Below are 23,910 nucleotides of genomic sequence, written 5' to 3' on the forward strand. Positions count from 1 at the left end.
AGTTGACTTATAGTCGAGTATATACAGTAGTAATTTTTCCATGATGTTTTCTGCTAGTAGTATGGTGTCATCTGCATATCCTGAGTTGATATTCCTTCCACCTCTCTTCACTCCTCCTCCTTCTGAGTCCAAACCTGCTCTTCATGTGATATTTTCTGGATACAAGTTGAACAAATAGGGTGAAATATGCAGCCTTGCCTGAACCCCTTGCCAATTGGGAACCATTCTGTTTCTCCACTATAAATACTGAATAGGATTCCAACTATTATGTATAGTGGGTCCTCCGTATCAACAGGCTAGTCATCCATGGACTCATGATAGTCCTTCCCATTATTTTCAATGGCAGTGTGTGCATGCGGCCATGCCAATGTATCCACATGCATATAGTATATTAACTATAATGGGGCTTGAGCTGCACTTTTTTCTCGTGTGTGTGTGTGTGCTTGTGACGGAGGACGGATGGACCAAATTTCCATGAATGAGAAGGGTGCATTTTAATTTATTTTCAGACCTACTCTTTGCAGTTGATTATTCATATGCATCTATTTTATTGTTATTGATAGCATGATAGGAGATTGAAAAAGTCTGTTTTCTGTGTTAGGTGATTGCTGGTAATGGACCAATGGAAAGTTTGGATCACATGTCCAAACTGTGAGAGCCATTCTGAGACTCTCCAGCTGAGAGCTAACCAAGCATGAGGAAAGTGAAAAGAAAAGCAATCGCTTGGCTGGTTTGTTACATGTCAGTGGTAATATGCACAAAGTACAATGTTTTCATCTGGTTGCCTATGAACATCTCTTGCTTTGACAGCTAAAGCAGCATAGATAACAGCCACACCAGTGGCAGGAAATGGAAAATTTCATCTCAAGAGTAGCCACTTTCTCTGAGCCTCAGTTCCCTGTCTGTCAAATGGGAGGCAGTAGAGCTTGCCTTGTGTGCACTGTTTGTGAAGGGAAATAAGGTACAGATCATAATCAGTCAAGGATGACTAAGAATACTTCACTTGCACAGTTCATATTAGAGCAGGCAGAAATTTTGGCAGTTTTTTACAGAAAGAAATTCAAGTAATTCTCAATTATTTCACAAAGCTTTTCCCTAGACACTTCTGTTACTCAGTTGAGCCAGTGAAAGAAGGGGTGAGTTGTCTGGCTCTCAGACATAACTACTTACAAGTAGCTAGTTATCTATAATTGCTTTACCCATTAAAATTAAAACTACTTTACTTTCTGATTGTAACTTAATGAGGGATAACTACTCTCTTTTTGTGATATAATTGTGACCTTTGGTTGCTTTTATAGTACAGAGGTCTGATCTCACTAAATGGTGGAGGAGGAACATTACGTGGATCCAGTGTTGGCGTGTGCCAGTGCTTTGTGCTCTGCTTCAGATATTGAAACAACAGGAAGGAAGTTGGAAGGAGAACCTGTCTTGTAACACAGACCAGCAACTGGTAGCATTCTAATGTTTTCTGAAAATTAGCTAAGATAAACGATTTTAGTTAAATCTAAGGAACATGAATGCAAAACTTTTCAAAACTGTAATAACAGCAACACACTTTTTGGGCACCAGGACTGTAAATTTAGCTCTTGTTTGTTGTCACCTGCCTTTGAGTTGAACCTGGCTCATGGCAACCCTGTGGATGAGGCATCCACAAGACACCCTGTCCTCCAATGTTCTACATAGGTCCTGTAAATTCATAACCAAGACCTCTCCTAACAGAGTCTAGCATGTGGTTTTCCTCTTTTTCTACATTTAAGAAGGTAACTTCTGCACTCTGGAAGTGTCAGACCTAGAGCCTGTACAATGAAGATAAAGGCAGCAGTGAAACAAAGCATAATCAAAGACAAGACATTGGGTACTTGATGCACATCAGGATGGAAAGAAAGCACAGCAACCAGAGGTTAGTTGTACCAACCACACACCCCTAGGTTACTACAGAAAGGATGCCTCCTTGGATGGTCTCTAAAAGTAGGTGATTCCAATATCGGATAGCTGTTTAAAATATGTTCCACTCTGTCAACCTGATGTGGCTACCTCTTGTGCACATCACTCATTTTGAGATCAGAATGAGGTGGCCAGCCATGTGACTGAGGTTGGGTACCTTTTTCTGATTTCAGGAGCAAGTGACTAACTGCAGTTGTGAGTGTGTCAGGTGGTAGAGTAGGATGTTTGTACAAACAGCTGCCCAGCATTAGAATGAAGGTCTGAGGTAATGGGAGAGGCCAGTGCAGACAGGACCACTGATTATTTATAATGATTTCCTTCACATGTTTAGTCTCCATGTGAAAGAGTGTGGAGGTTGTGCTTTCTGGCTCCACTCCTGATGTTGCAAACATATTGACTGAACGAGCAATTTATGCATATACAGCCACACACATACAGATACTTAGCCGGGGCAAGGTATTTGATGATAGCAAAATGGCTGGCTGGTGCAGTCTCCCTCCTCCTTTCTTGTGTGGACACAAATATAATGTGTATGCTGCTTTAGAGTTTCACATGTAGAAACATAAATGAAACTCAAATAGAAATCCAGATCACTTAGAAAACTAAAGAATTTAGGGGGAGGAAAACATACCCAAAGCATAGCCCCAGGTACTCCCTGACCGTTAACTGAGCTACTGTGAGATCATGGGAGCCTGGAGGCCAAACATACATGAACTCTGGCATCAGTTTATTGAGATGTATCTACTTGGCTACTGGATGAGATGATGGGGTACCATGGAATGTTCACAATCATCACAACCACTTAGGAAGTAGCTGTCAGCAAAACCAGCGTATGATGTCAGAATAGAAACAATACGAAATAGATTGAATTTCCCAAGTCTTCCCAACATTTCATAGAGTTTAGAAACATTATTTTTGGAACCACAACTCCCAGAATCCTCACTGACCATGTTGGCTGGGGTTTCTGAGAGCTGCAGTCCAAAAAAGTAATTTTCCAATATCTGGCCTTGAACTATGAAACATTTCCCTTTAAAATAACCCACTGCCACAGTATCACCTTGCAGTATCTATTTGGTACCATGTCTCAGTATTTTCCCAGTATCCTGAAGTTGGAGAAATAAAGATAGCATAATGCTTCTACTTACTTCTTCCTGTCCCAAAAGTTCGATCAACTGACAGTGTTGGGAATGGCACAGGTCGGAGAGTGAACTGAGGATGTGGGTATCCACATGTGGGTGAAGGCAGGATTCCTGGATACTGAGCACTTTCTAATGTTGGCACTGGGATGGCACTGACTACAGCTTGGGAGGGGAAGAAAAAATATAACATAACGTTAGCACTGTGCATCCTGGTGGAAGGTGTACAAGAACACATGAATATTGAGAATTCCGATATAAGGGAGGCAATGAATATTGTGGTTGGCTGGGGGAGGAAACTGTGTTTTGAATGGTGGTGGGAGACACACAATTTGACAGAGCCTTAAACTGAAATCTTGGATATGCAAGGCACCACCTCTGGCTTGAAAGAAATAAATCTACACTATTCAGTCAAATGAAAATCAAGTGTATAAAAGAAAGGGACACTTGATGGATTATATCACAAATGAAATTGATGCTATTTATTATAAAAGCTGATCAATTAGTGCCCATTCCAAGTTTAAAACAGCCTCCAAATTAAGAGCTAAGCATGATTTAATGGCAATGAATAATTGGAAGATGCCTGAATGGTGTCAAGTCAGTGAGTATTGCAGGAAAGCATAATTAAAGCATGGAATGAAGTTTTGTTTTTTGAAAAGAGAGGAGAAAAAAAAAGAAGGAAAGGAGCTAACATGTTTCACTTATTTTTGTGATTTGCCTGTGTTTGTCTGTCAAAATTAGAATAGCACAGACTTACTGCCTACACAATGTGGACAGGGGGACTGGGAATGTGGAGTCCATTAAAAAAAAACATTCTTTTCTTTGCATAGGCATTGGTAAAAAAGTTCATTCTGAATATAGATCACTCAGGTTCCAAGATAATTTTTTTACATGTATTGCAATCACCATTATCATTCAGTTTTAAAGCTAAAAATAATCATGGCCAACTAGTTTGCCACCAGCTGATGTGTAATGCCTGTCTTGACTGGATGATGATGATTATGATTAAATAGAAGTTCTCTTTTATCTATCTACAATTAGAGATACTGAGTAGCCAGCAAAACACACCCCGAAACAAACTTATGCTGCATGTCTGAGGTTTTTTGACATATTGGTTTGTTTCTTTATTTTCACCCAATTTCTCAGCTATAATATTATTTAGCAGCTCAAAACCCTTAAAAATTCAAGGATAAAACTGACAACAAAAAGTATTTAATTAAAATATGAGAGCAACAATCTTTAAAACAGTAAAGGGGACACAAACATTCTGGTGACAATTGGTTTTAGCCAGAGCCTTAACAATGAAGATGCTGTTGGATTACATTTCCCATAAAACCTCTTCATTGGCTATGCTGGCCAGGACTGAATGAATGTGAAGTCCAACAGCGTCTAGAGGGCCAAAGCTGCCAACTCTTGCTTTAACCAATAGTTAGAGTACCAGGCTTTCTATACAGAGAGCTTAATCTACTTTCCAAACACCAGTCTGGCCTTCCTTGAAAGGGAATTCTGGAGAGCCAATGCTAGTATCGAATTACCCTAGACCAACCTAGCAATTACCCAGCTTAGAGTGGTCCAACATGGTGCTCCGAAAATGGAAGAATCGTGTAGGAGGGTCAAAACAGAAATCATTTCCTAAAACACAGTGAGATTTATCAAGCCCCCCAGATGTTGTTGGGCTGTGATTGCAGAAGCCCAGGGCAGCATAGCCGATGGTGAGAAATGCTGGGAGTTGCAGTCCAACATCATCTGGAGGGTTCCATTACTCCCATCCCTGGCTTTAAAATAATAATTGATTTTCCTGAATCTTTTTGGTTAGTTCCAGCTAGAGAAGACCCAGTGAATCAATTGCAGAATTGTGAATCAACAGGTAGGCTAATCTTCTAGAGAATAACACTCAGGCCATTTTCTAGGGCTGGAGGGGAGGCAGAGAAATGTCCGTTTTGTATCCTGCATCAGTATTGGAAAAGATGAGAATGCCAGCACAAAGACAATTTAATCCAGGAGACTAGTTATTCTAACCTGATTTGACTCTCTGTTCACTTAATCAGTATATTTGATCCTTTACCTTTTTGGATACATGCATTCATATATGTATTCAGTGACACAGGGAATCATTTTCCTTAACTATTTTTCTATATAGGAACAAAAATACAAAGCAATCCAAATGTCCAAGACTATCCATTAGCAGGGATGATGATGATATAGGGGTCCTTTCCCTTGTTTGAGATTATTTCCACCAACATAATAGATAATAAATAATGGCTGAGATCCTGAACCAGAGGCTACAGTTAGTAACTTTATGATGTTGTAGCCATGTCATGGATAGGACACACAACCATTCTAGTGAACTGCAGCCATGCATATCAGGTATTCTGTGTGTGTGGTGTCCTCTTATGCAGTGAGAGGTCCCATTACCCAATGAGTCCCATAGCAGTTTGGTGCTGATTGTGCAACAGAACCCAAGCTGCAATGGCCATGCTGTTGGCTTCATTTGCAGAGTGGTTCTGAAGACATAGCTATGTCTATGCTTCCTCCTGAGAATATGGGCATTGCTCAACATCAGCATTCACCTTTACATGAACGTAAGTCAGTTGACAATGACATAATATTTAACATTATTGCAAACAAGTCATTATTTTTCTTGTGCCTGTTCTTATGAGGATGTCCATAAATGTGGCTAAGCTACTTATTGTGGCATCCCTAGTTACCAGGCATTAGCCTTTGAATAAACTACTGCACACTTTCCTTTCCTTGTCCTTCTTACTACCTATGTTTTCAAAAAAGGGGGGGGGAAAAACACCTCCCTGTTGTTGGATTGAAACACAGAGACAAATTACCCATAGCTTTGGATAGTAACTTGTTTTTGAAAGGTGTCCACACAAAGCACTGCCAATAAAGAGTTTTCATATGGAGGCTTGGAAGCCATGCAACACTGAACGCTGCTGAGAATTAAGACAATTCAATATCATTTTTACATGTGCGTGTGTTGAGGGGGGGGGGGTAGGACTGTATGTTAAGATTAACTGCCAGCAGTTCTTTAACTGCCAGCAGTTATTTTCCTCCATTGCCTAGGTCTTACATTTGACAAATAGTTAAACAAGTTTGCATCCATGTAGTACCAGTGCCTTGTCTCATGACATGTTTTGTAGTAAGTCAATTGATTTATGCTGGCACAAGTGAAGGAAGATTCAATTTCATATTGTCCAATTATAAGAGGCATTTTTTTACAAAGCAATTATAGCACAGATAAACAGATTACATTTTTTTCCTGATACTGACAACACTTTGCAAGATTTATTACATATGATATAGACGGCAGAAATCTTTGGAGGCAATTGATATTTTCCTATCCTGAGTCAGAAATTAATCGCAAAAGCCAAGTTATATTAAGCCAGTGAAAACACAAAGTAGTCTGTGGATATTCTAATTACTTACTAATTTGGGAGGTAATTCTTCACTAAGTTTCTTGCTGAAGGTAACAATGCATAACTTCAGCATTTTTGTTCCTGCTGTGAGAAATTCTTCAAAACCCAAACAGATTTCAAAAACTATTTGCAATTTGGGATTTATTGTATAGAAAATTCACATATGGTTGTTTTACATAAAAAACAGATTTTTCAGCACAGGAAACAGCATTTTATATATGGAAAATAATATTTCAACACAGAAATATTAATCCCTGCACATAAAATGCTGCTTTCTGTGTAATCAACCATGAGCAAATTTTACAAAGACAAAATTCTCAATTGCACATTTCTTTCTACTCAGAAAACAACATTTTCTGTACGTTAATTAAAACTTCTGCATTGAATTATTATTTTCCATGGAGAAAATGTTGTTCCCTGTGCTGAAAATGCAGACTTTGTGTAGAAGAAATTAAAGCATGATGGGCATTCTTTAATAGTGCATTCTTGCATGGCAGGGCGTTGGGCTGGATGGCCCTTATTATTATTATTATTATTATTATTATTATTATCATCCCTCCCTTGTCCCAGGACTGGGATTCAGGGCAGCTTACAACATTAAAAAACAATACAATTTGAAACATATAAAAATAAAACATTGAAACAATATAGCATCCCAGGCCATTCTTTAAAAGCTTTCTGTTTTGAATGCCTGTCAGAAAAGGAAGCTTTTCACCTGTCGACAGAAGGCCATCAAGGAAGGGGCCATCATTCTGGTCTCCCTAGGCAGGGAGTTCCAGAGTCTAGGGACAGTCATGGAAAAGGCCCTCCCTCATGTCCCCACCAACTGTGCTTGTGATGGTTAATACCAAATGATGGGTCCATGACTGTTTATAGATGGGACAGAATGGGATAAGCGCAAAAGGGTGTGATAATCTTCTCCTGACCATACAATTAACACAATTTAATAACAATTTAATGATGGGAGAAAGTCCTATGATTCTATGATATAGAGGAGTTCATGAGACTTCTAATTTTTTGCTTCAAGCCTGTAAATGCTGGAACATTTCCAGGCAATAATCGTAATCTCTCTCTCTCTCTCTCTCTCTCTCACACACACACACGCACGTCTTTGACTACTTAATTTTTAAAAAATTGAGAATGGCTGTACCAATTAAATTTAATTGATCCAAATCATGGAAAATCTGTTTCATTTCATACAAAAATTCTCAGATGTATTCATATTTGTGTAAGAAAGAACTTAAGGTTTTGAAAATATCAATGCATGACAAAGTGAAACTGACAGCTGCATACATCCTGAATTTAAATGCACTTGTGAATTGGAGGTAGTTGGTTCCATCAGAAAATAAATGGCACACTATTGGGATACTAATGTTACACTGCAAAAGAGGCTTGAATTTTTTATACAGGAGAGTTAAACTAAGTTTCTTAAATTGCTTTCCTACATTGCTCTCCAATACAAGAAATGCCAGCAAAGCCTATTTCATTCTCCACTGTGATTTATTCAGCACTGACAACATTCAAAAGTGGTGCAGAAGAGGCTGAAAGGTGCTTTATTTAGCACTGTAAAAATGCCCTTAAGGGAGACAAATGTAAAGAGGAGACTTGAGATTGAGTGTTTAAAATAAAACCAACACTGTAAAATATAGAAAACAGTTCTGATAAACAAGATTGACAGATTTATACTAGTATGTCAAAACAAAACCACTGTAATTAACTTGAAGTCACTGTGATTTCTTAGCTATATATGGTTGGCAGAAAGATTGTCTACACAATGATGTTCAAACAGTGGCTTCTCAGTTTGAAACAGTGTTTTCCAACTCCCTCATATGCACTGAAACAGAAATTATAAAGACAACTGCCACAGAGCTTGTTTTCTTCTAAGGAGAGAATGTTGGTGATTTTATAAAATGGGCATGTCTACAAATATAGAAAATAAGTATGAGCGATCAGGCAAGCATCCAGGCAGACTGTTAGAATCCTGATGTATTCTATCAGATGTATTGAAACTGTGGATGCTGGGGGAATGGGTTGCGCTTTGGCTAGGCTTTAGAGATAGTGATATGTAGTGCTAGGCTGGACCAGGTGTGGACTATCTGGTGTCCTTGAAGATCTGGCTCGCAGAGGCTGGGAACAGTTTTGTTTCTGTGAGAAGAGCAGCTCAGGGAAAAGGAATGGAGGATGGGAACTAGTGAGGGGAAGGAGGGGTCCAGTTGCGCAGGCTTTTGCTAGGGGTGGAGCAGGGGGGAATTTATGCATTGGTTTGGCTGGGAGGGGTCAGTGTCAGCTAAGAAGCTGAGTGATGTGGAATTGCTGATTCTGGAACTATCAATAAAGTGCTGTTGATTTATCAATCAAGCCGACTGGTTGATTGTCCAGGATTCCGGTCTCGCACTCTGACACAGATGCTGCTTATCTTTAAACCAGCTCCAAGGTAAACAGCCCACTCTTGAACCTTCCCCGTGAAAGCCAATTGCAAAATGTCAACATTCTTTGTAAAAATCCAAATGGTAGGTTGCTTCTCTCCCACAACCACTGAATCTAGTGGAAGTGGCCAGCCCTGACATTAGGCAGAGTGAGACATAAGTTATCTAATTCACAGTTATATTATCTGTGTCCCTGGGGGTTCTTCACCTCCCTCCCTTGGGTATCACTATGCTATAGGCCAGGGGTCGGCAACCTACGGCCCACGGGCCGGATCCGGCCCGCCGAGGCCTTTCTGCCAGCCCCCGCGCAGTCCTGCCGCCGATTGCCGCCGTTTCCGCGCCGCTCCGGGTGCCATTTTATTTTTCAAAATGGCGGCCGAAGTCTCGTGCGACCTTTCCCAGGATGAGAAAGGTCGTGCGAGACTTTGCCACCATTTTGATAAACAAAATGGCGGCAGAGGAGGAAGAGGAGGGCCGCGCAGCCTGGGGTGGAGGAGGCAAAGGCTGAAGACCGGCGCCGCCCTCCCCTGCCTCCCTGCCGGGCTCTGCGCGGCCCTCCCCGCCTCCCTGCGGGGCTCCGCGGGGCCATCCCTGCCTCCCCGTGGGGCTCTGCGCGGCTCCGTGGGGCCCTGTGCGGCTCCCCGCGGGGCCATCCCCGCCTCCCCGCGGGGCTCTGTGCGGCTCCGCGGGGCCCTGCCCCGCGCTGCCCACCTCCTCCTCTGTCTCCTACGTCCTGCCCCCAGGCCGCGCGGCGCATGGAGGAGGGGGAGGAGAAGAAAGAAGAAGAGGAGGAGGAGGAGGAAGAGGAGGGAGGAAGAGCAGGAGGAGGCAGCAGCAGGAGGAAGAAGAGGAAGAGGAGATGGGGGCAGCAGGAGGAGGAAGAGGAGAGAGGAAGAGCAGGAGGAGGAAGAGGAGAAGGTGGTGAGTGGCCAGAGGCCACATGGGTTTTTTTGTTTTATTTTGCATTCTTTTTAATTGCTAACAAGTCTCCCTTGCTTTGACAATGATAGTGTGGTGGTGATGATGATGAGTCAGGTTGAGAAGCATGCAACTACTGTTTCAGAAGCTGAGAGAGTGTGACCTTGCAAAGTGTGTTTTGTGTGCTTTTAATGCTAACAAGTCTCCCTTGCTTTGACAATGATAGTGTGGTGGTGATGATGATGATGATGACAATGATAATGATATGAGTCAGCTTGAGAGGCATGCACGCACTGTTTCTGAAGCCAAGAGAGTGTGACTTTCCAAAGTGCCTTTTCTGTGTGTTTTTGGTTCTTTAATTGTGATATTGATATCAGAAAGCCTCTGAGGCAAGGCCAATGTAAATTGCTGTGATTTTTACAAACCCATGCGCAGTGAAGAAAAACCAAAGTCCCTTGACCAAGTACACATTTCTGAGAAGTACACTTGGTCCAAGAACGGTGAAACCACCTTGACATGTTCAATATGCATAGCCATGTTAAACCATGCTAAGTGTTAAACCCAAGGGGTTTGGTTATGGAATTAGCCTCTGAAATATGCAAGAGGCCATGTTAAGTAAAGCTATGTGAAATGCACAACTGTGCTGTTGTGTGTGTTTTGGAATGCAGGTTGGGGGTGTTTGTCCAGAAAGGGACCGAGGAGGAGAGGGCGGGCACACGCCTCCTCCTCCTTGCAGGGCTTCGGTGGAGGCTCCGCCCCGGAGGGTGGCTCCGCCCTGGTGGATGGAAGCTCCGCCCCCAGCATGCAGCCCCACCCCGGAGGGTGGAAGCTCCACCCCCCGGCTTCAGCCCCCCGACTTGTCTGAGGGACACCAACCCGGCCCCCGGCTCCAAAAGGTTGCCTACCCCTGCTATAGGCGCTGAATGCACAAGTAGGATACAATGGGCCATGCCCATTGTATTCTGCCCACTTATTCCGGCCCCTAGCACTTACCTGGTCCAATATGGTGATGGGCAGGTGTTCAGATGTATACATGCCACCACAATGCCACTGTTCCCATCACTGACTCACCCATTGCCACTGATCTCTGTGAAGTTCCAGCAACAGCCCATAAAGGCAGAAGTGGGGCACCTGGCCTTACTCATATGTTCAGGTGACCCCGTCCGACATCACAGGCTGTAACTGAAGCCTTCACAAAGAACAGATATGGGGGCAGGTAAGGGGGGGGGGGTGCATTGCCTGCACTGCCACCTGTCATGGAAGAGTTTCTGGGAAACTTCACTGCAAACAACCACTTTCTAAAAAGTGGGCTAAGGACAGTTGAACCAGAGTTAGGTTGGATCTGCCAAAATGGCATTTGATCTACCTGTTCCTAGCATATGGCTGTTGGCTTGCATTGTATAAACAGAATTATACCAGTCTGGTGGTGGTGGTGGAGGGGGGGATTGGGCCTTTTGATCCATGCACACAGCCTCTTAGTTAGCATATATCCTGGCTGGGGTGGATGTTGGTGTGGGTGGGAAGGACAATGGTTTTTGCTTTATGCCAGGCTGTGACATGTCTTGGACCAGTCCTGAGATTATCTTCAGACCAGAACACCAGTGGCAGTGGCAGTTAATTCAACACAAGATTTAATTAAGAGCTTAAAGAATCTATACAAGGTTCTATCTCTGCAATAGGTTCAGAACCTAACTCCTTTAAAGTTTGGACTAAACTCCAGAGCAGATTCATCACTCTACTGTCATGAGCACCACTACCCACCACTGAAACAGGGATGGGCAATGTTTGGATAGTCTAGACAACAATTTCACCCCTTCCTCAATGAACTCATGATCTGTACTTGAAGGACAGAAAGTGGCTTTTTATTTTAAATAGAAAGTAAGAAAAGAAAGGGAGGGAGGGAGGGAGGGAGGGAGGGAGGGAGGGCCAGATGGCTATGTGACTTATGACTTAAAAGTAAACCATGATCGCTAGAAGCTTTCAGGGTCATGAAACTTTATTTATGATGCACTTTTTCCAGGGATAGTGTGAGCCTTTGGGGGCCACATATGGCTCATGGGCTATGTATTTCCCATCTCTGCTGTTGACAGTATACAGCAGTGAAGCCCAACACCTCAATAGGACCCATTGCCAATCTATACTCTTTATTTGTTGTGATTCCTAACCTAGTGGGCAGGCTCTGAAGAAAAGAAAGTTGCACAGGATCATTTCTGGTCTAATGAATCTCCTGCAGTAAACCACAACTTAAAAGTCTCCATCTTGCATTGTCATCAACTGCATTGCGTCTAACAGTGGAATATGGAATAGGTCATCTGTTCAAGACCTGAACATGTGCTTAAGATCAGGTGGGGGGAAAGCAGTTCTTTTAGATATGTACTGATTATACTGAACAATGATGCTAATGTTCTCACATGAAACAACATCAAACATTATGGGGTGTGTGGGTGTGTAATTCAATGGGTGCACAACTTACAAGGATTGCTGGGTTGTGTGTCCATAGGAATCATGAGTTTGGCACGTGTTGCTCTGCGGGCTGCCAGTGACCGTTCCAATGTGGACATACTGCTTCCTACTTCTTCTGTGTCAGGAGCTGGCAAAAAGTAACACAACAGTTAAATTAACTGATGATTCCTTACCTTGATGGACTTCCCTGTAATATAACATGCCCTATCATTGCTAGTTGAAAGGGTATATATTTTCCCCAAAGCTCCCACTGGAAAGAGGTGATTGCCCAGTCGGCATCCTTTCATAATAGTATGACAGAATAGTTTAAAAACCACTTTGGGACAGAATGAATTGTTTCACATTTTCTTTCAACTGACTTAGAATGATAATCTCTTTCTATAAAATTGTGTCACGGCTTAACAGTCATGTCTCTTTGAAGCTGTTTTGCAAAAAGCACTTTGCAAAAATGACACTTCTTGTCTTCCTAAGATGTTGTTTGTTACTTGCCTCACTTTAAGTTCATGAAAACTCCATTGCAGAAATGGTTAGATGACTATACACTGCTTATTTGCTCAAATCAGCATTCCACCTTCTGTGTGATTGGCCATCGTGTTTAAAAGGCGGCATATAATCACCCATTAACTCAGGGCCATTTGCTATATAAATGAACCTTGAGAATTTAAGCATTGTACTCCAGAGCAAAAATAGGTCTCGGTGTCTGTTTAATGATCGGGGATTTCAATATTTAGCTGAGTTACAAGCATAAAAAGTTGTTTAATATGACCTCAAATCAGGCTCTTGTCAAGAAGCTGCAAGGCGTATGGTGTACATTTGGCAGTGTATTAGTGAAGAAAATGAAACTGTTTTGTTCCACATGCGGGGAGGTATAAGAATCTGACTTAATATCATTTTGCCACATGCATCATTAGCTATATTAAATGCTGACATATGTAGCTTAGGCTCGATTTGAGGGTAGCAATTACTTGTTTTGCTAGCAGAGGCTCTGCTAAATGAAGTCTGCTCAAATGTGTTAGCTGTTCAAGAGGTTTTGTATGACCTCTGAACTGTGTAAACATCATTTTTCTCCATATGGGCTTAATGCTTGTGGAAAGGATGAAATATTCCTGATGTCTAAGAATGGATGTAAATGTGACATGAGTGGTGTGTTAAAGTTGCTTACCCACACAAAATCCCAGGCAAAATGCTGCATGTTCAAATTGACCCCTCAATCATTCCAGGGATCTGTAGCCCAGCAGTTGTTATGGTTATATCCAAATGATCCTCACATAGTGGCTGAGATCCCAATTCCAATATGAAGCTAGCTATGTGGAATGTGGCATGGATAATCACTTTTAGACTGCCCAAACCCACCGTTCCAGTTATGTCAGAGATACAATTCTCAAAACATCAGTTTAGAGTTTGGAAAGTTATTTTTCAAAAGTAAATTCTTGGATATAAGAAATCTTCCAAGATTTCAAAAATCATTAGTTAACTGCTTTTACAGCCAGAACTAAAAAGAAATATAACACTATACTTTCCCATTTCCAAAAGTAACTACAGTGGACCCTTGTTATATGCTGGGGTTTGGTTCCAGTGGATAACAAAATCTGTGGATGCTAAAGTCCCATTAAATATAATGAAATAGCAAAATGGTGTCCCTTATAAAAATGGAAAATCAAGGTTTGATGTTTGAAATTTATACTTTTTTTGAATATTTTCAAACCACGGATGCTTGAATCCATGTATAAAAAATCAGTGTATAAGAAGGGCTGACAGTAGTTACTTTCAGTTACATATATATTACTGTTAACAAGCTGCTAGACTGTGCAACAGTGCCCATGGTCTTCTCATTAGTCCCCTGATTGTCTCAGCATCACAGCAGAATGCATGGCAGCAGCAGAATGATGAAAAAAAATGACTAAAAACTTTGAGTTTGGCATGGCATAGTGAAAAATCTATCTCTTATGTTATGCAATCATAAACTCTAATAAAGTATAACTTAAGTTATACTTTATACTTAATCTGACTTTATCCTTTATAACAATCATAACTGAAATTTAGTCATGCCTTTGATATTGGCAAGATAAATTAGTAGCAAGGAACTAGTCATGTGTAACAAGATAACATCCAAACTCTCTGCCAGCCTAAGGCCCAAAGCATGTAAATAGCCTCAAGCAAAACATACAATTTAGTAAGATTTTGCAAAAATCTTATTAGGATCACTATGATAGTTTTTGGTTATTCTTTCTCCCTGTGGTGTTTTGTTTATTATACATTTATAGCCTTCCTGTCTAGGGATTTTCAAGTCAGTTAAGATAAACAAGAACATAAAAACAAGAGAGCAGAACAAATCAAGAAGCAAACATTGGCAGTAATATTCCTGTCTATACCCTGACAATGAAGTTTAACATGCCAGCAGTGAGCTGTCATGTTGAACACCTCATGGGTATGAAATCTCTTGTAAAACACTTCAGCAAGGGATGCTGCTTTCTAATGAGTCAGATTCTTGGTTCATCTAACCCAATATTGTGTACTCAGACTGGCAATGACCCTCACAGATCTCAGGCAGGAGTCATTTCCTTTGCCTGCTACACAATCCTGTTTCGGATGGAGATGGGAGGGAATCAAACTTGGAACCCTCTGCAAGCAAAACATACTGTGACAGAAAGAGTCCCCCCCTGCACTTAGCAGGACCCTGCTGAAAACAGCCTCTTTCGCTATTCCTCCATATGTTGTGTTCTTATTTATGTTCTGATTCTACACTTTCCTGAGATCTCATGATACAGGGCAGAATGAAAGAAAAACTTTTTAACACATAATAAATATTTTATCAAGCGTTTTTTTTTTTTTTTTGCAAATCTATTCAAGGCAATTTATAACACCACTATGCAAAAACATTCCTGATCCCAACCCATCCCTCATTTCACAAGCTGTCTTGAAATTACAATGGACCCTTGTTATACGCTGGGATTTGGTTCCAAGATCCCCTGTGGATAACAAAATTCATGGATGCTCAAGTCACATTAAATATAACTACATAGAAAAATGGTGTCCCTTATAAAAATAGAAAGTCAAGGTTTGATTTTGAAATTTATACTTGTTTGGAACATTTTCAAACTGTGGATGCTTGAATCCATGTATAACAATCCATGTATAAGAAGGGCCAACTCTATTCTATTTTCCCATTAGACTGCTTAGATATTTTGCCCAAACCTTCCTGTTAACTGCAAAACTTGTTTAAAGCAAAAATTTCAGTAGTAGCTATAGATATCAAACAAAGTTGCTTCTGGGTCTTTCACACGGGAGCATAACAACTCCTCCCTCCCGCAAAGACTTTAGGAGGCTTCTGAGAGGCTTCAGGGCTGCAAAATTAGGTTGCAAAATGGGGCTGTGCAAGGTCCAACAATACCCCTGCTGTTTATGGAGGATGCCCAAAGACACTTGCATACAGCAGTGCCTCATGTGACTTAAGGCATTATTTAACCCAAGTCAGCCCCATATATCAGTAGGCAATGTGGTACTCTTATACTTCTACATGAAGATCAACACTATACTACACTAGACAAAGCAAAGGTAGTTAGTGGCTTCCATGTCTTCTTGTATCTCTTCATCACAAACAACTAATTAAAGCTAGACAAGAACATAAAGATGTCCCCACAGTTCCACAATGCTGTTCAGATAGTATTCATCTTCACAGAATACAGAAATGCATATTTTTTTTCTTCATAAATGTTTTCTGCAAAGAAGCACATATTGTACGTGTTTTCAGAACAGAAAATATTTTCCCCCAGAACAGAGAATAGGGTTGTTTTGTATACAAAATAGACTGTCCCCTGTGCAAGATATGCATTTTCTGCACAAAAATGCATTTTCTGTGTGGAAAAACCACATCTAATTCTGCAAAGGTAAACACTTCCTAAACCATAAAGAATACTATGGCAGACTTGTAGCTGCCTCTGTTTGTTTGTTTGTTTTTTCTTCCTGATGGGGTTTCCCAAAGTATTGCACAACCTTTTTCTCATCTGGGGAATGTAATAATAAATACTTTTTCTACACCTAGTCAAGGCTGTGGTGAATACAGTTTGGATTTAATTCCATACTTTTGAAGAACAGTCACCTGTTTTGAACTGTGTCATTAAACATTTTGGATGGCACCTTTAATGTCTGGAATGAGACCATAAATGGATTTGCTGTACCTCTTACATGGAAACCACTGATCCTCAGAAGGATGTGCATTTAACTCCCAAGATATCTCTATGGGTAGGCAATATCTGAAGTGCTCCACTGGATCTGCTTATTGTGTGATGACTATAAAGATGACTTTCTTTCAATGTGAAAGAAAGATCAAATACTGCAGATAGTGCTTTTATAATTGGCTCTCACACATTTTTCAGTGAGGTCTGTTCACAAATTCATCAAAAGGTCATCAAGCACTGAATATCCAAGAGCTCAGAGTGCATACTCATGGGTATGTCACTCAGCCCTTTTGTGCAAAGGGAAGGGTAGCATTATTACCAGACTGTGAGGCACTCTTGTTTCCCATCTGGGTTTCAGATTGGCTGTGGCTGCCCGGGGTGATGTCCTGACAGCTTTGCATTGGCGAATCTCTTCCTGATGGATCAGAACCTGACGGCTTTTCAATATTCTTCATTTCCATCTCTTCATGGTGTATCCAAAGATCTGGAGGTCTCAGGTCTTTCTGACTGCCCTTCCTCTTGCCAGCACTGTGAGTAGCACGCTTTCTGTTGGGGAAGAGGGAGAGAGGAGCAATGAAAAGCCATCATCATCATCATCATCATCATCATCATCATCATCATCATCATCATCATCATCTTATATCCCATCATCATCATCATCTTATATCCCACCTTTCTCCTGATATAGGGACTCAAGGTGGTAAATCCCTGAAGTCCATATGTGCTGTGTCACCTCCTGTTCAGTTCTTAATGAGCATAATAAACAATTGTTTAAATGTAGCTTCTTCTCAAGATCATGGCTTCCATCACGGTGAAAGCATCTGATCAGGAAATTTCATTGTTTTGGGGAAACTATCTGCTACATTTCTAGACTCAAGTCCTCCAACCACAGGAGTGGGCAAAGTGTGGCCCACAGATCACATGCAGGGACCTCTTGGGACCTCTAGCTGTGGCTCCTGAAGCCCCTCAGAAGTTCCCTAAATTCTCCAGAACCATGTTTTAAAAAAATCTGGGCCAGTTTTCAGGTGATTTTTTTAAAAATTGGAAAATTCCCCCAAAAGCTCATCCAACCACCCTGAAATACAGTGGTTTCCTTCTCCTAACCCACCCCCAAGAACATCCCAAAGTCCCCCCCCCAAGAGGAAAAAACCCCAAATGATGGCCAGAGGTGACAGCCTTTTGGGCAAGTGTAGAGGTGAAATGGCTCTAGCCACTTTTGCAGTTGCCCACCCAGTTCTACAGCATTCTTGATCCCATTTTCTGAAAATTCTGGTGGTTGGTATGCATATTCTGCTTTCCATATGGCGTTATCTTTAACCTGGATTCTCATGCATACTTCTCCAGAGTGCTGTGATGTGAGCCCCCTACAGGCATGTGCAAATATATACACCTGTACAACAGTGATTCCTAAACTGCTGAGAGCTATGTGTGACTGTTTTCAGTTTTGGTGACACTTGAGCATGTACCTTATTTGGTATGGAAGTACATAAAGAGTGTCCTGCTGGATCCATCCAAGGTTCCCTAGTACAGTGTTCTGACTAGACATATTGTAGTGCATTGACTTTGTATTAGGAAAAAAAAACATTTGGTATTTTTGCATGTGTTTATTCACATGGGTTGGAACTTAAATGATGGTCAATGTGGTTGGATCTTGTATCCAATCCTCCATCCTGGCTTCTGAGAGAGAGGGGGGTGGGCTAATCCCACCAGGCCTCCCCAAAGGAACTGAGCCCTTCCCAGATGGCTTCTGGCTCCATCTTGGCTTCTGAGGGAGAGAGGAGGTAGGCCAATCCCACCAGGCCTCCCCAAAGGAACTGAGCCCTTCCCAGATGGCTTCTGGCTCCATCCTCCACTCCCTTCCCCTTTTGTGTCATGTCTTCTTAGATTGTAAGCCTGAGGGCAGGGAACCGTCTAATTAAAAGAATGTATGTACAGTGCTGTGTAAATTTACAGCGCTATATAAATAAATCTTAATAATAACAATAATAATAATAATAATAATAATAATTGTATGCTCTTCCTATAGTGCTACAGTGTCACTAAAATGCTCATGGTGAAAGACTGGAAAGATGAATATTGATCATCCATTCGTCATTGTTCAGAATGTCATGCAACATTCCTCTGAACACCAGTCTGAAGTTTTGCCCTTATATCCTACTTGCAGACTTCCCATATGACTATGGCTTCCCACTTTATAAAAATACAGTGGACTAGCTTGACCATTGGACTGATCCAGCAAAGCCTGTCTTATATTGTTATGCTTCCATGCATGCTATTTTTTCTCTTCCATAAAATGTCATTTTAACTTCAGGTGAAGCTACTTGCCAGCCCTTCTAGATAAACATGAGACCCATGTTAACCATTTGTGATGGAAATATGAACAAATGAAGGCAAAGTGATTTGAGAGGGTACAGGCCTACATCACAATGAAGATGGACATATGTTAACTAACTGCTCTCTAACTGTTAAGGATCTCTCCAGAAACACAGAACAAGAGTGCAAATTTCTGTTTTCTATTTATTGTGTTTATAAACAACAACATTGACTCTGTAGCTCCACCAGGGACACATGTGAATTGGAAGAACAAAGTTATAAGAACAAGGTTATCCAGCATCTCCTATATAACCCAGGTTAGAAGGTTGTAACAGGCCATGCTATTTAATCTTCTAACATGAAATGATAAAATAAAAATATATGCTATTAATGTTTGTGCTATTATAATTTTTCACACTCGTGCGCGCGTGCACACACACACTTGATGATAAATTATTAGCATTAATCATTTAATTAAGGGAACTGGCTTACCATTTTTTAAAATGTTCTACTCAGTTCTACAGCATATGTTATATTTATCTTATACATTAAAATATATTCCTAACTTGCAAAAGTACTAAGTGTATCACACCCCATTATATTTACCACTTTATGAATATTTATGACAATATGCTGGCTTAGGAGAACTATGCAATCAACATATCTGTGGCCAGGTCTTGTTTCCAAGTACTGCAAGTGTACTTTTCATATAATGAAAAAAGGGAAATAACTTCAGAGGCATACTCAAAGAGAAGAAGGTGTCCAAAGCATCTTTAGATAGTAGGGTTGGAAAGAATATTTGGAAATATTCGCAAATTTGTCAAAAAACCTAAAAATCTACCACACTTTTTGAGTGTTAAGAAACCCTGATGACAAGAAACCTGGACTGACAAGAATCTGTGTTGTTCAGGACCTATTCTGCACAAAATTTGCATGTGGTTGTTTTGTGTTTTAAAAATGCTGAGGTTTTTTTTTTTTGCATTGATAATGCTGTAATTGGGAATTTATTCTACATAAAAACTGCACATTGTTGATTTGCATAGAAAACATCATTTCCTGCACTGGAAATAACATTTTCTGCACATTGCTCGCCACAAATTCCTAGTGCCAACACTTATCCTTCTGCAGTATTGCAGCTTTTTGGCTTCCACTGCTACTTTCTCTAAATATTGTACTTCTCTACTTGTTTCTGCCATCTCTGTTTTAAGGGAAATATGTTTTTAATTCAGTTTCAAAGAGGAAACCAAGTCACTTGGTACAGTCTTTCTCTGGTTCTTTTGCAACAAGGAATGCAAATAAGTCTCTTTGAGCATCCAGTTGCTCTTGTTTGTGTGCCTATGTCCATTTAGGTTGTTGATTTATAGTGACCCCATGAATTTCATAGGGTTTTCTTTATTTAACTGATCTTCTCTCTCCCTACATCCCTACTCGCACTCTCCGCTCTGGTAGCCAAAGTCTCCTCTCTCAACCCAGGATCTTCTCTGCCCCGTCCCGGATCCGTCCCTTCTCTCTAGCTGCCCCTCATTCCTGGAACCTTCTTCCTCTGCATGCACGGCTCATCACTTCCCTAACCAGCTTTAAGGCTGAGCTGAAAACCATATTGTTTAGGGAAGCGTTCTCAGGGAATTTGTGATTGTCATCTGGCTGTCTGACAATATTTGATGTGGTGTGATTTGTTTGATATTTGATGTTTTTAATCTGTTTTTTCTTTTCTATATGGTAATTTTATCTATTCCTCTTTTAATTGTTATTATCTTAGAATGTATGCCTTGGGCAGGCTTTTATTTACTCCTAATTTTACCGACTTTGTACAGCGCTGTGTATAATTACAGCGCTATAGAAATAAAGTTTAATAATAATAATAATAAAATAATTATGCAAAGAATGCTCAGAGGTGAATTTGCCAGTTTGTGCTGCTGAAAGATAGCCTGCAGCACCTGGTCTCCCTTGGCAGTCTCCCATCCAAGTACTAACCTTGGCTGACCTCATTTACTTTCAATTCAGATAGGACCTTATGCCTTTAGGGTAGTAGTTTACTCATTAGAAAATATATTTATTTCAAGAAGACAAATGATAGGACAGATCTGAGTAAAAGCTAGAGAGTAAGAAAACAAACACATGGGGGGGGGGGGGTCATTTTCCAACTACTCATGGGTAGGAATGGAGTGATGTTGTGCGTCTCCAACAAAATGACCTTTCTCAATAACTACCAATGCTTCATTCCCTGAATGTGGTACACAGCTAAGCCTCTCCCTATCATGACTGCTCCAATTCAAATTCGTTTGGGCTGCATACACATACTGCAGAACTAATCCAGTCTGACACCACTTTAACTGCCATGGCTCCATGCTATGGAATTCTGGGAATTGTAGTGTTATGAGACATTTAGCCTTCTGTCTCAGAGAGTGCTGGTCCCATGAAAAACTACAAGTCACAGAATTCCATAGCATTGAGCCATGGCTATTAAAGTGGGATTAGTTCTGCAGTGCAGATGCAGCCTTGGTGACACAGTTGTATAACCCTTTTGCCCTATGTTGTTTCTGTTGAACTGTTTACATTTAGCTTGTTTAAAGTGGAGGATTGGGCTGGGGGGGGGGGGGTGTAATATTTGTAAACGATGGACTTATTCCAGGATGAGATTCTTTTAGCTCTCCAAATGCTGTGGAGCAAGGGTGGGCAAGCCGAGCTGCCTTAGGTCCCTGTCCATGAGAAACACAGCATAGAAATGAAATGAATAAAATGTATGTCCTATTTTTGGCCACCAAGGATTTTTAGAAATTGTCCCTAAATGACATCGGGGGACTGGTGGGGACATTTAGCAGTGTTTTTGCGGTCTTTGGGCTTTTTAAGTTCTAGGAGAGACCTTTTTTTATAATGCAGGAAATAAACAAGAAGTAACTTCTGCTTACTTCCTGCTGTTCAAAGGTCTTTCCTGGGCTTTAAATGGTCCATGATGCCTAAAACATGGTAAAAATGTCCCCCATACTCTTTAGAAGATAGCTGTGGGCATTTGAAGGCAAAAACAAATAATTTATGCTGTGGGGTTGCTAATGTGGCTCCCTTGCCTCCCATGCTTGCCCACCCCTGTTTTAGAGTCCATGGCTTCTAATAATCACTGAACACTGGCCATGCTGGCCTGATCTTCAACCAATGGTTCTCCATCCTTGCTCTAGCCACTCCATTCACCTGAGGGGAAAAATTGAGTTCTCCTACTAAGCTAGAGCCTATAATAGAAAAGCGAGGGCAATGTCAACCAGACCATTTTAAAAACAACAACAAATAAACACAAACAAACAAATAAAAATCTGGCACTGTTCAAAATTAGTAAGAACCAATTGGGAGCACATTTTGTGTAGAACTGCTTGCTGGTGGTTTGGCCCCATCACCTCTAGCCTTTGTTCTGTAGGATAAACATTTCATGTTCCGTTTCATTCATGAAAGCAACTGTTGTTATTTTGAATTTTGATTAGTTTTCCAAATGACGTTCATTTTACTCAGTCTCTGGCATACCATAGAAATTTCAGCGATGTTCCCAATCTGTTAGCAAAGGGTTATAAATAAGGATGATGCTATTCCATACATGTCTCCAGTATTGGCATAGCAATACTATTGTTATGTAAGATTTTAAAAAGAAAATGAAACATTCAGAACATTGTTTATTTCTTCACTTTGCTCACAGTCTCACTGACGATAAGCAGCGACATAAATTTGAGATGAGACTTACAGAAAGAAAGGTCATTAATAAAAGTAAATGAAAATGAATGAGTAATCCCAGAATGTGTTCTCATTGTATAAACATCACTTTGAGGTTCTGTTCTCAATTACTGTCAAGCTCCAGGTCTTCAAGGGAACGGCACCTTGCTGCTAACTTACTGTAATGAGTTCTGGCAAGCTACTGCAATATAAATATAGGGGCAACCTATCAATGTGCTGCGTGAGTCAAGAAGGTAAATGTATTTCCTTATGCCTGAATGTTGGTGGCACCAGAGGAGAATGTTTGGATGACTTTTTAAGCTAGTGACTGGTTGAATGTGGCATAGTTTCAAATACTGAAATGCTAAATCTGAGCTAGAAAGAGGGATTCACTGTAGATGTGTATTCTAGGATTCAGTAATATGGCTAGGTTGCTTTATTTTTTTTAAAAAAAGAGTAGTCTAAAAATAGTTTTTTGTGGGTTTTTCAGGCTATGTGGCCATCTTCTAGAAGATTTTCTTCCTGACGTTCTGCCAGCATCTGTGGCTGGCATCTTCAGAGAATGCTTGCTTGCAAAAAGTGGGTGTATCTGAAGATGCCAGCCACAGATGCTGGCGAAATGTCAGGAAGAAAATCTTCTAGAACATGGCCACATAGCCCAAAAAACCCACAAAAAACTATGGAGGCTGGCCATGAAAACCTTTGACTTCACAGTAGTCTAAAAAGATAGGCATGAAAGAGGCTGGCAGAACCTTTGCTGTGCAAAGTTGATTTTTGTCCCGTCACATAAAAATCTAGAGACATATCATACAATCATCTTGATTGTCAATAGGTTTAGGACAACAGGGGGGGAAATGTTGGCTAACATCCTATGATGTTGATGATGGTGATGATTCACAACCATGCTAGAGAATTGTGACACAGAACAATGGGGGCATCACACAAGATGTCCTTTTGCACAACAGGGTTTCCTTTGCACAGTGGGACATATTGTACATGGGGAAAAATTCTGCTTTGGGCCACACTACACATCAGGACATATTGTGCATTGGGACATGCTGTGCATCAAGACTGTTGCACAAAATGGCTTTTGTGTGTGAAATAGTACACATGGGGTAGCTTTCCCTCCACTCTGCTCCTGAGCATATGCACATTGTACAAAGGTGTGATTCAACTCAATTTAACTGTAAATCAGTTTATGATGCCATCTCTCTCTGAAGCCCACAAATATATCTCCATTTTATTGTATGTAAGGGAACTGATTTTTGAAATATTTGCCAGCTGCAAACCATGAATACAGCTGCCACCACCACAACCACTGCTGCTGGTGGCTCAGACATAGAAGCAAGTGGCTGGAGGGCTCCCCAGTGATCTTCTGTACAGGTATTGGGTCCCTTATATAAAATGAAATGGT

General features: G+C 40.9%; 1 protein-coding gene across 1 annotated transcript in view; it reads right to left on the reverse strand.

Moving 5' to 3' along the window:
• The window catches only part of LOC149324177 (netrin receptor DCC), a 227,729-nt gene that overhangs the window by 44,244 nt on the left and 159,575 nt on the right, over window positions 1–23,910 (reverse strand). Inside the window, exons 12-14 of the mRNA XM_089487445.1 lie at window positions 16,810–17,036; window positions 12,323–12,439; window positions 3,090–3,245 (exon numbers count right to left, since the gene is read on the reverse strand). Coding sequence (XP_089343571.1) covers window positions 3,090–3,245; window positions 12,323–12,439; window positions 16,810–17,036 — 500 coding nt within the window. The remainder of the gene's footprint in view (window positions 1–3,089; window positions 3,246–12,322; window positions 12,440–16,809; window positions 17,037–23,910) is intronic.

Source organism: Sceloporus occidentalis, unplaced genomic scaffold (genome assembly GCF_023333645.1).
Source record: "Sceloporus occidentalis isolate IW3139 unplaced genomic scaffold, rSceOcc1.0.p SCAF_1, whole genome shotgun sequence".
NCBI classification, from domain to species: Eukaryota; Metazoa; Chordata; class Lepidosauria; order Squamata; family Phrynosomatidae; genus Sceloporus; species Sceloporus occidentalis.